The sequence below is a fragment of the Gopherus flavomarginatus genome, chromosome 4, assembly GCF_025201925.1.
Source record: "Gopherus flavomarginatus isolate rGopFla2 chromosome 4, rGopFla2.mat.asm, whole genome shotgun sequence".
NCBI classification, from domain to species: Eukaryota; Metazoa; Chordata; order Testudines; family Testudinidae; genus Gopherus; species Gopherus flavomarginatus.
The window spans coordinates 161705963-161723177 of record NC_066620.1 but is presented as its reverse complement, the minus strand read 5'-3'; the positions used below and the strand labels follow the sequence as shown (position 1 = coordinate 161723177).

The 17215-nt window shown below is 39.2% G+C and overlaps 1 protein-coding gene across 2 annotated transcripts in view; it reads right to left on the bottom strand.

The window, feature by feature from the left end:
- The window catches only part of COL9A1 (collagen type IX alpha 1 chain), a 140419-nt gene that overhangs the window by 76020 nt on the left and 47184 nt on the right, over positions 1-17215 (bottom strand). For both annotated transcript variants that reach the window (XM_050950725.1, XM_050950724.1), the window contains exons 5-9: positions 16687-17083; positions 5517-5600; positions 3279-3353; positions 2746-2781; positions 2575-2637 (exon numbers count right to left, since the gene is read on the bottom strand). In XM_050950725.1, the coding sequence (XP_050806682.1) occupies positions 2575-2637; positions 2746-2781; positions 3279-3353; positions 5517-5600; positions 16687-17083 (655 nt within the window). The remainder of the gene's footprint in view (positions 1-2574; positions 2638-2745; positions 2782-3278; positions 3354-5516; positions 5601-16686; positions 17084-17215) is intronic.

The following is a 17215-nucleotide window of genomic DNA, read 5'->3' as shown; positions in this document are numbered from 1 at the left end:
TTTAAGCACTTCCATATAATTCTCCACCCCTTAAAATTGCCAAGTCAGGTCTTAATATTACAAATTATTTTTCTGTTATTTTTATATAAGCTATACAGTAATGTGCTCAAATCCTTGCATGAGACATAAATATCAATATGATAACTCCATCAAAGCAAAGAACTACAATAAGAAGTTTCCCCAAATCCATGAATAAGATAGTGTTTCAGTGCCAGTATATTTTTTCAATGGATTTGTTCTAGCTTTCCATCAAAATAAGATTCCCTTGAATCTTAGTTATTTAGACCCTTGTGTTGTTTCCCATGAAGAAACAAAGTCACCAGGGCAGTAACAGTCATATATTATTCTGAAGGAAGGAAGGAAGGAAGGAAGGAAGTCCTCCTTCCTTCAGAATAATATATATTCAAGTCACTGTTTCTCCTGGGATTCTCTTTTTCCTGGGATCACAGTTAAAGTCCATCCATAAGCTTCAGTTCAGTAAAGCATAATCATTACTTTACCACAGTTCCACATAGCTAGCTGTCTCAAATTTGGATGTGCTAAATGTGACATAACAATAGTTTTCTCACACTTACAAGGTCATGTATTGCTACTGAGGAATACAAATTCTATTTGGGGGAAATGTTTATATAATATAAAATGAGTGGGATGTGTTAAGCAACACTCTTAAAGACCATCGATCATCTGGGTATTTAAATTAATTTGTATTTTCATATTATATTTTAGTTTTCTAAAATTCTATAAAGATAACTAAAATCTATATTTAAAAAACTTGCACAATCAGTCTCTTTCTTCATTTAAATTGTAAAAAATGGACCTCATTTGTTTCCATAGGGCATTTAAAAGCTTGTAATAATTTTGTAACTATATGTTACAACAAATGCATGACCATTCACATTATAAACTACATTAGCATTCTATCTGAAGTTACTGAGAAACTAGTGTTTCTGATTAACACTACAACCAGACAGTAATCCTCTGGTTATTTACTTCTTAAACTATGTGTTTCCATGGTTCATGGTTATTATTTAATGCATAAAGTTTTCATATTAGATTACTACTTGACTAGCCATTATAAAGCTTCATAATGAGAAAATATTGAAAAATATGTGACAGACTTTTTTTTCCCCAGTTCATCTTGTAGACTGGAAGATTTAAAAATATCCATTCCTGACTGAGCTCATGAGTATGTGACATATTGTTAAATCTGTGCATGAGCTTTCTATCTGCTGTTTTAGTTCACAATCCACTGCTCTTCTAATATAAAATAAAATAATCATATAAAATAAAAGTTTGCTTTTCAGCAGTAAATTCCAGATCTCTAAAACAAAAAACAAAAGACCACAGCTTGTCTCATGAAGAATGACTCAAAACAACCCTTGATTTCCAGAGGATTGGATCACATTTTAAATGTATTCCTTCACATGCTAGCGTGTTTCTTGTATGAATCTTCCATTTAGTCTTGTTAGGCTCTCTCAGACAGATATCCTCCCTTTTCTTCATTCTGTCTCAACGTTCCCCGAGAGGAAGTTTCTCTGTTGTGCCCCCGATTGCCCTTATAGTGTTGTATGGGAAAAGTGAATGCGATGCTTCCACAGGCAGGGCAAAGTGAATCAATCTTTGGCTAGTTCTTAACATTCCAGAAACTGCTAACACCCCCTGCAGACCAGTTACACCAACTGGATATAAGGAAATTACCTCAGTTGTGGATTCCTTGCTTATTTCAAGACAGGTCTTGCCCTTTCCTGTTGGTCAGTAGAGGGCAATTCAAAGTGTCTCTCAGTCTTCCTTTGCTGGTCTCCTTTTTCTCATCCCACAGCAGTGTGGAGCTGATTCCACGGGCTGCTCCCAGAACCCTCGCAGGCAGGAGAGGAGCCAATGAAGGATGCTGCCTGGCAGGTCCTGATGCTGAGACTCCATTCATCTCACTTGGCTTTCATTTGCCCACAAATGCCCCTAGCTCCCATTAATTCCCAAAACCTGGACTCCATGTGGAGGGCAGTGTGCATGCTCTGGTTTACAATAGGACATAGGGCGGGAGAGGGCTCCCTTCCCTGCTGCAGCCGCCTGTCCCCCAGCATATGCAGTAGCTTGACTCCTTCTCCCTTTCCCTTGCGGCAGCTGGTTCTGTTCAGGCTGTCCGTAGATGAACAGTATGGGCACCTACACAGGGGACTTTCACCAAGTACCTCTCTCCCAATCGCATCCCCCTCCTTTGACTGACTCTCCCTTCTTGTCATAGCTCTTGCCCCTCTCCAGAGGAAGGGGAGAGAGAGCTGTTTCTCTGTAACTCCAAACAATCCTTGCTCTGTTATCACCCAAGGAAAGGCTGGAATCCTCAGTGCTCCTTGGGGACCTCAGTCCTTCAGACCCTGTGCCTAGTCTCTCTAACCACCTCCCAGCCCAGCCCTGTGTGTAAGAGAGAGCCTTTCAAATGGCAGCCAGTTCCTTCACTCATGCACAGCTGGCCATCTGGGTTGTGATTAAACCAGGGACCTTAGAAGCAGGTCGCCTCCCCACAGAAATAGTCTAGAACTAATTATTTTTCAAAAAAAGAAGGCAAAGTCTACTCACATCAGCTCCTGGCTCTCCTGGCGTCCCGGAGGCACCTGGTTTGCCTGGCTCACCATCCGGACCCTTCAGGATTGAAATGGACAAAGAAATAACATATTTTAGAGTGAGAAGCAAGCAGAGCTGAGACACTCTGACACAAAAACTGAATGCAAAGCAATGTAAATTACTTACTGGAGGGCCTGGGGGGCCATTGGGACCTCTGTCTCCCTAATGGGATGTAAAAGAGAAACAGTTCAGTCAGCAACCTGTAGAGTCCTGAGGTGACACTAATAAATCCATGTGCCAAATGTTAAACAGAGGATCAGGAATGATCCCTAATTCATTTCTATTGTGTAATCCCATTAGTTTCTATTATGTGGAATAATTCTATAGACCTACTGTATGCTATCAAGAATAATCCTATATAGTTCTTTACAGATTATCAAGAATAATTGCATATGATTCCTATCACATACTGTAATAAATAATCCCATGTAATCCTTTTTACAGACTGCCTTCCCACGCAACCACCACCTCACACACCCATTACTCTTTCAGCTGATGCTGAACAATAATTCCTATGAAGGTTATTAAGGCCACTAGAGAGTGCTTCCAAATTCAAAGAATCCCAAGGGCTAAATACTAATGTAGTAAGAATAATTCGGAGTGTGCAGGATGCATTCCTAGCTGCCAGCTGTGCTGACTCATGCATGGAAGACACTTACATCAATGCCATCGATGCCAGGAACTCCTGGTGGCCCTGGTGGACCTGGGGGGCCTGGTGGACCTGGGGGGCCTCTCTGACAAGGAATAAAACAAATTGCAGTTAGACAGTGGGCAGATCCCAGAAAACCAGCAGCACCTTGGGGGTAAGGGCACAGGAATGGGGAGATCAGTCCATAGGGACAGAACTTTCAAAGGCTTCTAAGTGGGCTCCTCAGTCACCAGGGCCCTTAGCTGACCATACAGTTGGTCTTGTGGACCTGATCATTAAAGTAATTGTCATTTTGACCCACTGAACTGCATTCCTCCTTGTTTAGTGACTGCCAAAATGTCCATTGTAATCTGAACCAGGATTACAAATTGTCAAAAACTCCCCCTGTCCTCATCTATTGTCGTTCACTCACTGCACAAAACAGGCATGCCAGTGTATATGTCACTGTGTATGTACAGTACAATCTGAGCTTTGCAGAGCAAAAGATTTGGGCGTAATATTTGCATCAGAAATTCAGTAGCCCGGTCCTTGAAAAATCAATATAAAAACAGTGAAGGAAAAATAATAATGTTCTTTGTGAATAACACTTTGAAATTCTCCACACCTATTCTAACAAGCTTATTCAGCCTAAACAGAAGAGACTCTTCTTAAGAGTTTGTGTTAGGAAGAAAAGTTTAAAAATACAGCCCTTCTCTGCTCTGAATATATTCACTATCCTTGTAAAAAAATTCCTGTTACCTGTCCTCACAAGTACATTAAAATCTACAGTCCTGGTTATAATTAGCCGTCTCCACAGCCTGGGCTCCTGAGAGAGGTGTTTGCAGGCACTGCATATGTTTGAACCCAAAGAAACATGTTCTTTGAAAGAATGTTTGTAACCTTCGAGTTTTATAATATACTAGACTGTTTTCTTTATTACTAAACTCCAACTGCCAGGCAAAGCAAACCTCACAATCGGGGCTTTGTGAGTGAAACCTCAAGCCCTTACAGGAGGAGGTGATGCACTCAGTCTGGAGGGAGCTGCCAGAGTCTGAAATCTCCGGTCCCATTCAGGCAGTCCTAGCTATAGTTCTGTCCTTCCTGCTCTTTTTCCAATGTTACTGGCATTTTAGGAATATTTCTTCTTAGAGCAGCCTCTCAAGTTCTTATTAAACTGATGATATTCTCACTTGCAGTTTAAACTGTGCCATATCACTGCTCATTGGCACATTGCATAGAAAGGTTCTGTTCAAAGCAATTGCAACCATTGCATCTACATCTCTTTGCTTAACTTATTTTTTCCACTTTAAAAATGCTAATGTGATTTCAGTTTTAAAAAAATACAATTATAGCCACCACTGCTGGGATAAGACAACCCAGCCATGAGACTGTTGGATTTTGAAAGGCATTAGATCCCAGACAAAAGGACAGGAGATTGTCCTCTGCTTCCCAGGGACTTTGTATAGACCCTTTCTCTTTGCACTGAGCAGGCTTCCTTTCCTTAAAACCTACCTCCATGGCAGTCTGGCTTATCTGCAATGAATAAGAAATTTATAATAAAAGTCAGGTACAACTTACTTGAGCCAGGCAAAGGCACATAATTTGTAGAAAAACCCCTAAAGGTAACGATCCCCTGCCCCGAGCAGTGCTAGCCATGGTCACTTCTCTGCTGGCCAGCAATGTTTTCCACTCTGTTGCTCTTGATGGATTTTAGGACCCGCAAGACATACAATTCCCCCCAAGTGACTCCACTACCAGCAGCAGAAAGGAAAGCCCTGCTACAGGCATCTGTTTCTTCTGTTTATTAATGGCCTTAGAGGAGGGTAATGAGGATTGGAGGAAATCTGAATGCTAGGAAGGAGGGGATTGAATGACATCAGCTCCTTTAACCCTTTGCCCTGCTGCTGCTGCTCTGACCATGGTCCTCAGCAGCAATCCTTTAACTTTCTGCATGACTAATCAAGAGAGAAAAGCAAAGCTAGGCCATGGTGCTTGCAAAGAGCCCCACGCCCTACAGAGGCACACATTTTAAATATCTCTGCCTTAGGTAGTTTGATAAGAAAAAAGTAAGAAAGCAAGAGAAGAGTTAAAACCATAAGACTGTTTTGAAAGGCACCAAATCCCAGACTCATATGTTAAATATAGACATCTCTAAGCAGAAGAAAAATGAGGAGACTGATAACTGCCAGCGACCCAGAGGAAAAGGTTAAAAATGTAGACCCAATGATAGTATGAATATTAGGAACGTAAGGCCAAGGAAGCCCCTTACCTGTCTCCTGGCTGGAAGTTCACTGCAACTTTCTCGTTGTGGTCTCAGAGGGTCGCAGTGAATCAGCATCCACTGGATTTCAAACTAGTGAAGGGGATAAAATGATTAATTTATTTCAGATGTTCATGCTTGCCAGGTTTGAATAATAAGACCACTCTGATCAGCCATCTCTGGGTTTTAAAAGTTGTGTAGTAGAAAACAAGAGATATGATTACAGTCAAAGGGATATATAACACATATAACACTTATAGTTCCTGGAACATTAAGCATAAACAGCAGGTGCTCAACAACTGAATAGTATCAGGTGCTGGAGCTTACTTCTTTAGAACAGACCAGCTAGTTATCTTCAGCTCTTCCCTTGCTCTAGCATCTGTTTGTGTATTTCAAAAGGGGCATAAAACCTGTTGTACGAATTAAGGGAGAAGGAAGTCTACAGTTGGTCATGTCCAAGAACAGGTGTTCTTTCATATTTATATTATGTTGTGGAAGTTGTTTTATTAATGAACACACATTCACAAAATGATTTTCTGGGACTAGAAAGCTATGTGGATAAAGAATGACAGGTCTGACAATGAATGCAGGAGTCGAAGATCGAAGTAGGAGGAATTCTAGAGACCTGAATCATATATACACTAGAAACATTCTGGGGCGGGCTGATATACCTTTGTGAGATTTCACATCTTCTTCAATATTTTCACATTGGCTCTGTAAAATGACCCAGAAATAAAATCACTTCTTTGCCTCTAAAAACTAACAACTGATCCTTTATGTGTCTGCATAGATGAGGAAAGTGTGCTTTACATACCCTCTGCTGGAAATGACTGGGTGAATAGATGCAATAAATAGCTTCAGAGGTATGTCCTCTGGTATGTAATGTACCATATGGTACATTAAATACAGGTACATCCATGTAAATTATATTAATACACATGCATAATATTTCTTTTTGTGAGATCTTAGATCATTTCCCTATCTCATTCTACATGATTTTTGTGGTCATGAAGCTAATGAATGGTCTATTCCATATTTTTTCAGGCTGCAAAATAGGTAAAGGGGGGTCACAACATTCCCTTCTTTATGACCAGATGGAATGGGAAGGAAGGAGCATGACACTTTTCTCTGTTGTAAAATATACTCGTAATATGGAAAAGGTCGAGATCTAGCCTTCCTGAGAACTCAAGGAAGAAGTATGAGTCTTTAGGACTTTCATTTCCTGGTTAGGCTCCTGTTTCCCTGATTCTTTCTTATTGCTGATTGATGTCACATATCTTCCCTTCAACCCTTCCACTGTTCAATGCCTCAATGCTTCTTGGTCATCTTCTCTGCTCTCTTTGGGAAATCTCATAGTCCTCTTCAATCATGGTCATGATTTCTATGCAGCTAGAACTCAGCTTACATCCCCCTTGACTCATTCTTAGATCCCTCCATTCCCATCTGGCTCCTTATGTTGACTTCCTCATTTCCACATTACTGCATAAAGTGTACCTCCTTAATGCTTCAGAGATTGAAGTCCTTTACAACCACATATATGTCCTTAAGTTTGCCAATTGCCACCTCCATAAAATTGCTAGAATTCTTAGAATCATACAATCACAGACTTTAAGGTCAGAAGGGACCATTATGATCATCTAGTCTGACCTCCTGCACAACGCAGGCCACAGAAGCTCACCAACCCACTCCTGTATCAAACCTGTGTCTGAGCCATTGAAGTCCTCAAATCATGTTTTAAAGACTTCAGGGTGCAGAGAACCTTCCAGCAAGTGACCCGTGCCTCACACTGCAGAGGAGGGCGAAAAACTCCCAGGGCTTCTGCCAATCTGCCCTGGAGGAAAATTCCTTCCTGACCCTAAATATGGCAATCAGCTAAATCCTGAGCATGTGGGCAAGACTCACCAGCCAGACACCCAGGAAAGAATTCTCTGTAGTAACTCAGATCACACCCCATCAAACATCCCATCACAAGCCATTTGGCCATATTTACTGCTAGTTGTCAAAGACGAATTAATTGCCCAAATTAGGCTATCCCATTATACCATCCCCTCCATAAACTTATCAAGCTTAGTCTTGAAGCCAGATATGTCTTTTGCCCCCACTACTCCCCTGGAAGGCTGTTCCAGAACTTCACTCCTCTGATGGTTAGAAACCTTTGTCTAATTTCAAGTCTAAACTTCCTGATAGCCAGTTTATATCCATTTGTTCTTGTGTCCACATTGGTACTGAGCTTAAATAATTCCTCTCCCTCCCTGGTATTTATTCCTCTGGTATATTTATAAAGAGCAATCATATCTCCCCTCAGTCTTCTTTTGGTTAGGCCAAACAAGCCAAGCTCTTTGAGTCTCCTTTCATATGACAGGTTTTCCATTCCTTGGATCATCCTAGTACCCCTTCTCTGTACCTGTTCCAGTTTGAATTCATCCTTCTTAAACATGGGAGACCAGAACTGCACACAGTATTCCAGATGAGGTCTCACCAGTGCCTTGTATAACGGTACTAACACCTCCTTCTCTTTACTGGAAATACCTCGCCTGATGCATCCCAAGACCGCATTAGCTTTTTTCACAGCCATATCATATTGATGGCTCATAGTCATCCTGTGATCAACCAATACTCCGAGGTCCTTCTCCTCTGTTGCTTCCAAATGATGCTTCCCCAGCTTATAACAATAGTTCTTGTTATTAATCCCTAAATGTATGACCTTGCACTTTTCACTATTAAATTTCATCCTATTACTATTACTCCAGTTTACAAGGTCATCCAGATCTTCCTGTGTGATATCCCGGTCCTTCTCTGTATTGACAATGCCTCCCAGTTTTGTGTCATCCGCAAACATTATTAGCACATTCCCACTTTTTGTGCCAAGGTCAGTAATAAAAAGATTAAATAAGATTGGCCCCAAAACCGATCCCTGAGGAACTCCACTAGTAACCTCCCTCCAGCCTGACAAATCACCTTTCAGTATGACCCGTTGTAGTCTCTTTAACCAGTTCCTTATCCACCTTTCAATTTTCATAGTGATCCCCATCTTTTCCAATTTAGCTAATAATACCCCATGTGGAACCGTATCAAATACCGTACTGAAATTGAGGTAAATTAGATCCACTGCATTTCCTTTGTCTAAAAAAATCTGTTACCTTCTCAAAGGAGAAGATCAGGTTGGTTTGACACGATCTACCTTTTGTAAAACCATGTTGTATTTTGTCCCAATTACCATTGACCTCAATGTCCTTGACTACTTTTTCCTTCAAATTTTTTTCCAAGACCTTGCATACTACAGATGTCAAACTTTGATTCTGCCTTTACAAATATTCTTGCAATCAAATCTTTATTGTTCTCTATATTTACTCTCCTTTCCTATTTGTGAGTTACTTATTTACTTCACTTCTCCAACAATCATTTTGAAACCTCCCTGCTTGCTTTAACCAGAGCCAATTGCATATATACATAATTGCATGATGTAAATTATCGTTAAGCATTGGTAAGGCTATAACACAAAATAATAAGAATAAGACATTCAAAATTCATATTTACACCTTATGACTGTGGTTTCAATGTATCCCAAACTGATAAAGAGAAATCTCGACTGTAGGCATCAAAAGATTAACCAACCTTGATATTCCAAAGAGTTTCTTTCTTTGATATCATAGATGTATCTAGCAGTGCTGCCTGACATTTTCCATTATAAGATCCTGTTTTCAATTGTTTATTGTTTCGTCAAACTGTAATTATTTGAGCATAAATTTTGATAGCAACAGAAGGGAGTGTGTCAGGAGCTGGGGTGTGTAGCAGGTGTATAGATGCAGGGAGGAGAGAGTCAGAAGCTGTAGTGTGGGGGTTGGATAGGAACATGTGGAACCAGAGCTGAGAAGATTTGGAAGGCAGGGTTAGATAGAAGCAGAGGAGGAGATGAGCAGGAGATGAGGGATTGAGCACCTGGTTGGATAAAAACAGAGGGGAAAGGGGCAGGAATCAGTGGGCAGGTGGCTGAATAGAAGGAAAAGGGAACACAGACAGGCTGGCATAGATGAGGAAGAAGATACTATAACCACTAGAGGACACTCCTCTCTAGAACCTGGAACTGAATTCGGAAGTCCTGAGTCTCTGTATTCCCCTGCTGTGAAATCTGCTGGCAAAGCATGTTTCTTGGCCCCCTCTAATGGATGGTCCACATAGAAGATGACTGTCTACCACTGCCACCATTTAGTGTATTAGATCAAGTGGTAGAAATCTGTGCTATGGTTCTAAAAGTCTGGACCCTGCTGATGACCCAAGTTGGGGGTCAGTTATGATTCTGAGTGTTGGAATTTCTGTTTTAGTCTGGTTATCTGGTTTTGTTTGTTTTGTTTTACAATTTTTAAAAAATATTCATTAAAAAACTGCATTAAATGAATGTTAGAGCTGCAAAGTTAAACACTGAAAAGTTAGTGAATGCCAGAATTAAGGGTTGCCATGTACAAGCTTCAGTTGGGTCCTCATATGTATGCATGATACTACAGTCTTCAATTACATGATCACATGCTATTTTTTTCCACAGGATTCCTGCCTCATTCAGTGCACAAAATGGAAAGGCTTTTGGAATGATTCATGGTTGTGTACTGAAGGAGACTGTTGTATGTAGAACTCCTGCTTCATTTATTGCATAAATTGGAAAGCGTGTAGTGAATGAGGCATGGGATTTTAGGAGACAAAAGCATGGATTTTTAAACTAAAGGCAGTTGAATGTTACTCTGGAGAACTGGATTCTACCCCTGCCTCTGCCACAGAGATGTTATGCAATGCTGGGCATGTCACCTAAACCATAATTTTCACATTTGGCCACTAACTGTATGTTCCTCATTTTCTGGGTGCCCAGCATGGGGGACAGATGTACAGAAATGTTGGGCATTTACAGCTCCAACTGAAGTCAATGGGAGCTGTGGTTTGACATATAAAGTGCTAAATAATGCTAAACACAAAATAATCAGGCCCTCAGTATCTCAAATTGTACATCCAAATTTGGTGAATACTTGACAATTTTGACCTTAATCGCTCTGTGTCTCAGTTCCCCAGCTAATCTCACAGGGATATAGTGAAGATGCATTCATTCATTTTTGTGAAGAGCTCAGATAATATGGTGACAGCACCATAGAAATGCCCCATTAAACAAAAACACTGAATAACTATCATTCACTGAATGAGAAGGGGGCCTGTGGGAAAAAAATGACTGTATAATTCAAGACTATATCATAATACAGACTTCCAAAGGCAAAGGAAGAGGGGGATACAAATTAAGGTTGTACTGGCATCCTTAATTCTGGCATTTCCTAACTTTTGAATACTTGACTTTGCAACCTTAATGTTTTTTGTTTGGTTGGTTGGTTTTGGATGTAATGTATAACTAGGCTTAGATGAAAGCTATTTTTAAAATGAAAATAAAAAGTTTAACTATGAGTGAATTGTTCAAAGCTACAGCTGGCTTGGAGCCAATTAAAGAAAAGAGAGTGACAGTTTTTAAAAAGAGCATCTGCAGCCTAGCCTTGCTTTATAGATTTCTTCCCACATAACCAAACTGTCATAAACAAACTGACCATGGATTATATTCTCTTGAACAGGTAATGAAGGATGACACTGTTTTTCTTACATCGGAAAAATATTTTGAGGGTGCTTTGCACACATATGAGGATACTTTGTCATACTTTCTTCCCATACACATCAGCACAAAGAGTTATTAGGGGAGAAATGCAGAATTGAGATGCTCAGAAAAGAACATGGAGATTTTAGAACTAATATAAACTAAGCCTATTAAAATAGCTTTTCTCATTTCACTATTTTCTTGTGTTTTTTAGCAGTGGATAACGGAGTCATATGTGAAAGAGACATTGGGACAGGTGCATTTTAAAATAAGAGGTCAATCCTGCAAGCTTTACTCATGTAAATAGAAATGATTCATGCATGCAGCCCCATTAATGTCCAGGGGATTATACACCTGAGAAAAAAGTAAGTTGCATAAAGTTGAACACAAAGTTAATTATGGTTAACTAAAGATTATTTTCTGAATCATTCTATCTATCAAATATTATACTTAAAGCAAATGCAGTATATGACATGTGATTTTTACCATTATGTTTTACATATTTTACCACTATGTTTTACACATACACACACACACAGAACAAATCTTGTCATTCTCATCTTTACTATGGTTGATTTAGAATATCTAATTTCATATACCTGCATTATAGAATTATGGTTATGTGATGGAAATCATTTAACTGGGCCCTAATGTCAGCTGATTACTTCATCATGCCCAGGGTCTGCTACAACCCATTCATTTCAGAATTATTATGTAACCATACACAAAGCACACCATTTTACAATGCCTAGATACTATAGTGATTGGTGTCTTATAAATGCAATAATTTAGCGTTTTATAGGAATTAAATGGTTACTAGATTAACATCCATTTTCCAATATTGTTAGGGAGGTTAATTTATTATATATTTAAATAACAAATATATATTATTTGGGCTAGTTCTATTTTTCTGTACATGATCTCATCCCTAAGGTATCTGGAAATGCCTGTAAAATGCCAGCAGGCTTGCAAAACATTAACAATAGAGCCAAAAATGCTACTGTTTTATCTGTGCTGTGCAAGAACTGAGGTAGATTAAGCATAAGTGGGATCTAAATGAGGCCTGAGATTCCAAGGTAGTATTTGATATACAATAGCACAAGAGCCAACTCTCACTGAAACATTTAGCTGTCTAACATGCTTTAAGAAAATGTGTTCCACTGCATTTAGAATAAATCTAAAACATTTTCTATAATCTGTTGAACTACCTGTTCAGTGAATTGACTTGTGTGTGCCTCACTGGATTTATTGCCATCTAGTGGGTGATTCAAAAGGTAAAACAGCTATAAAAATACAATTAATCAGATCTGTATTGAGATCCTTTTGATCTTTATTGATGCTCCTTTCACTTAAATCACTGATTTTACACCACTGTAAAAGAGCAGTTAATCAACCCCCTAGGTCCTTCCATTAATTCTTTGATACACAGCCTAAACAGTGGTATTTTTAATGTGGGTTATGTAGGGTCAAATTTCAGAGTTACACTGTATAATCCTGCAATACAATCTTCTTCCATGTAGTTTACAGAAAATCAGTGTTTTGTATTGGGGTGTTTCAGTATGCAACAGGATATTCGGAATGTGGGAGAAGGGAGTGTTTGGGAGGAAAATACATGCTAAATAGCAGGTGAAAAATGGAAATCACCAGCACAAATGAGCAAAATAAATTGAGACTATTCAGAAACATGAGGAGCCTCAGTTAGAATAATCACTGAGTGAAGTTAAAACCAGATTATCACTCATATATGCCTGGGGCTCCCAGTACAATCAATGGCAACTTTAGTAATTGGAATTTATATTGAACCGAACTCTTGTAAACAGTGTCTTTACATGTAGAAGGGGATTTATATATTAGAAGGGTTAACTTTATACACTATTCGACTGTTCTTCAGAAAAGTATTTGCTGTATTAAGCATATATAAGCATTCTTTCAACATTAGGGGTAAAATCTTGGCCCCACTTAAATCAATGGCAAAGCTCCCATTGGCTTAAGTGGAACTAGGATTGTAGGTATGTTCTGTGTTCCAATTTCTTTTACACTATATTCACTGCATCCACACAAGAGAAATATTATTCTGCATTAAGTTCCAGTTCTTTCTGTGAAGTTTAGCCTATAGGATTGTCCTGTAAATATACCTTAAAAGTGTTAGAAACACTGATAAAGGTACCAGCTCATATGCTCCTTCCTTTGGACATGCTGAGTTTTAAGACCTGAGAATTCATAATATCCTAGAGGAAAAGTGGAAGCAAGATGCTCTTTAACTGAGCCCCTTTCTCAAGAAGACTGGAGAAAATCTTTGCTAAAATAGTGACAATGGGAGAAATGCTCATACTCCCAAATTCATGCTCTCAGAAAATGCAGATGGAGGGGTCTATATGCAACTACAGTATATACAAAAACTGAAGAGGATCCCATGGTAGGAAGGGCAGGTAACACAGGTGGGTCTTGTAAGATTACTAATTTGTTGTGTTCATATTGGCTTACGAGAGCTTATAGCTGAGCTTGGGACCACTAGTTCTACTTGCCTAGTGAGCACCAGAGGACTCAGCTGAATCAGAGTTGGCTTGCAGCAGAATCACCTGATTGGTCAGACTGCCTGACTGGTAGAGGGGATCAGCAGGCCTGATCTTAAGAACAGCAGTAGGGTGCTGGCTGTTTAAAACCCATAGTTGTTCCCAGCCCTTCCTCACTCTCAGGGAACCAGCTTCTGACCCTCATTCTTGACTTCAGCTCTGGCCTTGGACTTTGGTTCTAATTCTAGGCTCCAATTCCTGATTTCCAGCTCTAACATCTGACCTTTGGCTCTGACCCTGAGCTCCTACTTCCAGTTACCAACTCCTGCTCTAAACACTAGCCCTGACTGCCCACATCTCTGTATCTGACAGGTAGCATGTTATCTGCTCTTTATTAAATTTATACTGAAATAAACTAAGAATACTCTACGTATATTCTGAACCCATCTGGTACAGTTTCTTTCTCTTTTTTGTTCTTTTTTTTTTTAAGTTTCACTTCCTTTATGTCTCTTTTTCATTGCAGGATTCCCCACCTATATTCTTTCAATCTGATTCTGCTTCTCCAAGGCCCTACTTCAGTACATCAATTTCTTGTGTTAACTGACCATTTGTACCAGGAGTTCCACCTTTTGAACTTCAAATACACAGCGTAAACATGAGCAGAAAAAAATGTAGGCAACATCCATTGGTTATAGCACACTACATTTAAGCAATTCTCCTAATCTGCGCTACGGAACAAATCTACTTCTGTGCACTACATGTTGATAAGAGCTGCCTTTTAGATGTTACATGCCATTTAATTGGTTCAGACTGGTTAACCTATTTAAACATATAAATTAAGTAGGAATATGTCCAGTTTTGGTGTCCTGCCCACTACAGAAGGGATGTGTACAAATTGGAGAGAGTCCAATGGAGGGTAACGAATATTATTAGGGGATTTATCATGACTTATGAGGAGAGGCTGAGGGAACTGGGGTTATGTAGTTTGCAGAAGAGAAAAGTGAAGGGGGATTTGATAGCAGCCTTCAACTACTTGAAGTGGGGTTCCAAAAAGGATGGAGCTAGGCTGTTCTTAGTGGTGGCAGATGACAGAACAAGGAGTAATGGTCTCAAGTTGCAGTGGGGGAGATCTAGGTTGAATATTAGGAAACACTATTTCACTAGGAGGGTGGCGAAGCACTGGAATGGGTTACCTAGGGAGTTGGTGAATCTCCATCCTTGGTTTTTAAGGCCTGGCTTGACAAAGCCCTGGCTGGGAAGATTTAGTTGATGCTGCTCTTGCTCTGAGCAGGGGGTTGGACTGGATGACCTCTTGAGGTCTCTTACAATATTAATCTCCTATGATTCTATGATTGCAGCTTGAGGGTCAGCGCCAGCAAAATGCAAGTGCCTACAGTGAGGTGCTGTACATCCTCAATTCCCTAAAACCAGTGGGAGCTATGGGAGCTCAACACTTTGTATCAACAGTCAATTAATCACTATTTTATTGACGTTTATTCCTTTCTTGTTTTCAGTAACAGGAATAAGTTTGTAGCTAACCTATGATAAAACACTGATTTATATAACTGACCTATAATTATAACTAGGAGACTGGGGAAATCCACAGGAGTTAGATGACTAAATACCTTTGAGATCCTTTGGGTCCAGATCCTCAGTTGGTATAAACTGCAGTAATACCACTGAAGTCAATGGAGCTTCACCAGTTTTACCTCATCTGAGAATCTAGACGGCGCATTTAGAATTTGAACAGTAAGGGGCTAATGGGTGGGGGTTTTATCACAAACAATTGGCAAGGCCTATTTTCAAGAGGGTCTTTTTTCCATTTTCAAACTATAATGTACTCTGTATTATTTAGTTTCTATAATGGATTATTTGGTTTATCCTCAGATAAAAAAGAATGATAGCATACAATGTAAAGCCACATGAACTTTTAGCCTCTGAAAAACATACCAGAAATCTTGAGCATAAATCCTTGTAAAGGCTCAAAGGCCAGCATAATTTTCTAAAAGAGCTATACCTCCAACTCTCCTTAGCAATCATAGTGACAATAAACGATAAAGAATTTATCTTAAAATAACATATTTTTATAGTACACCAATAAAAAGCCAAGCTATTCTGTACGATAAATATTGGAAAAGGAGACTAGGAAACTCAATTTAATTTCTTTTAAAAATTATACTACTCTAAGTAATATATTCCAACAACACATTTAAATGTGCTTGGACCCCCTACATAACAAAGAATGTTGAGGTATTTATATAGTATATAGCATAGTCAGTTTGAGTGAAATGCGTAGAACTTCACACCCCCATCCCCTCCTCCCCTCCGCCCCATTCCCAACAATTGATTTCTTTATTCAGTTTAAAGAGAATGCAAAAAAGGCAAGGAGAAACAAAACATATACTAGTACAAGATAAATGAAACTTTTAGGGTTAATAGTCCATCAAATTGGGTATTATCTGTGACATATATTCAGGGCATGTTGTTTTCATAGCTTTTAAGGTCAGACAGGACTATTATGATCTAATCTGATCTCCTGCATAACAGAGGCCATAGAATTTCACCCAGTACTTTCTGTATCAGCCATAAATTCAAATTGAACTAGACCTTATTTTTAGAAAGACATCCAGACTTGATTTAAATATGTCATGTGATGGTGAATCCACCTCTCATCTTGGTAATTTTGTTCCTATGGTTAATTACCCTCTCTGTTAAAAATGTGCACCTTATTGCTAGTTTTCAAGGGCTGTCTTGTGCCAAGCACTGCATCCTTTCAAACTTATGCCTTGGTTTTGATTTAGTCTTCTCACAAAAATAATATGGTTGACAACAAAAATATCTTAAGATAATTTGCTGCATTATAAGCCTGACTTGATTCAATTTTATTGGAATAAAGAGCTAAAACTTAATTTTAACCCTAAACTGGTCTGTACTTTTTAAAACCCCTTAGTTGGTCACAAGATATTTGAAGATATGTTCACCAGAAAAAATGTTACAAGAGAGAAGATTTTCTAGCACTTTTTCTATGATATAAGACTTTGAAACTTACCGGAATTGAAATTTGAGGATTATTTGTAAGTTTTCCCAGCAGAGCAAAGCCATCCAGGCTGATTTTGCCCCTGGGCTTTATCTGTAAGGATTCTATCATTATGCAGTCAATAAAAAGAGTGACATTGCTCTTTTCCACGCTGACCATAACCTTGTGCCATTGGGAATCAAATAAAAAAGGCAAATGTGAAAAGGTTGCAGTCTGGAGACTTCCATCCAGCCCTTTATAAGAAAACTCAAGAGCCTTTGTTTGACTATTAAGCTTCACTCCAACTTGTTCTTTTCCTGACGAATCCTGGACCTGCCAAATACTCCAGCTTTTCTGAAGTGTGCTTCCAGTCATCCGAAATGTAGTTAGAAAGGAATATTCTTCAGGCAATCCATTGGGATACAAAAACCTGTATAGGATCAAGCACAGTAGATTGGTTTTTGTGGGGGAGTCCTCTCTGACTGTCATCTCTGAGAGAAATAAGAGTCCATCTCTCAAAAGAACAATACTACAGCTACTATCCTTCCACTGAGGAGAACTT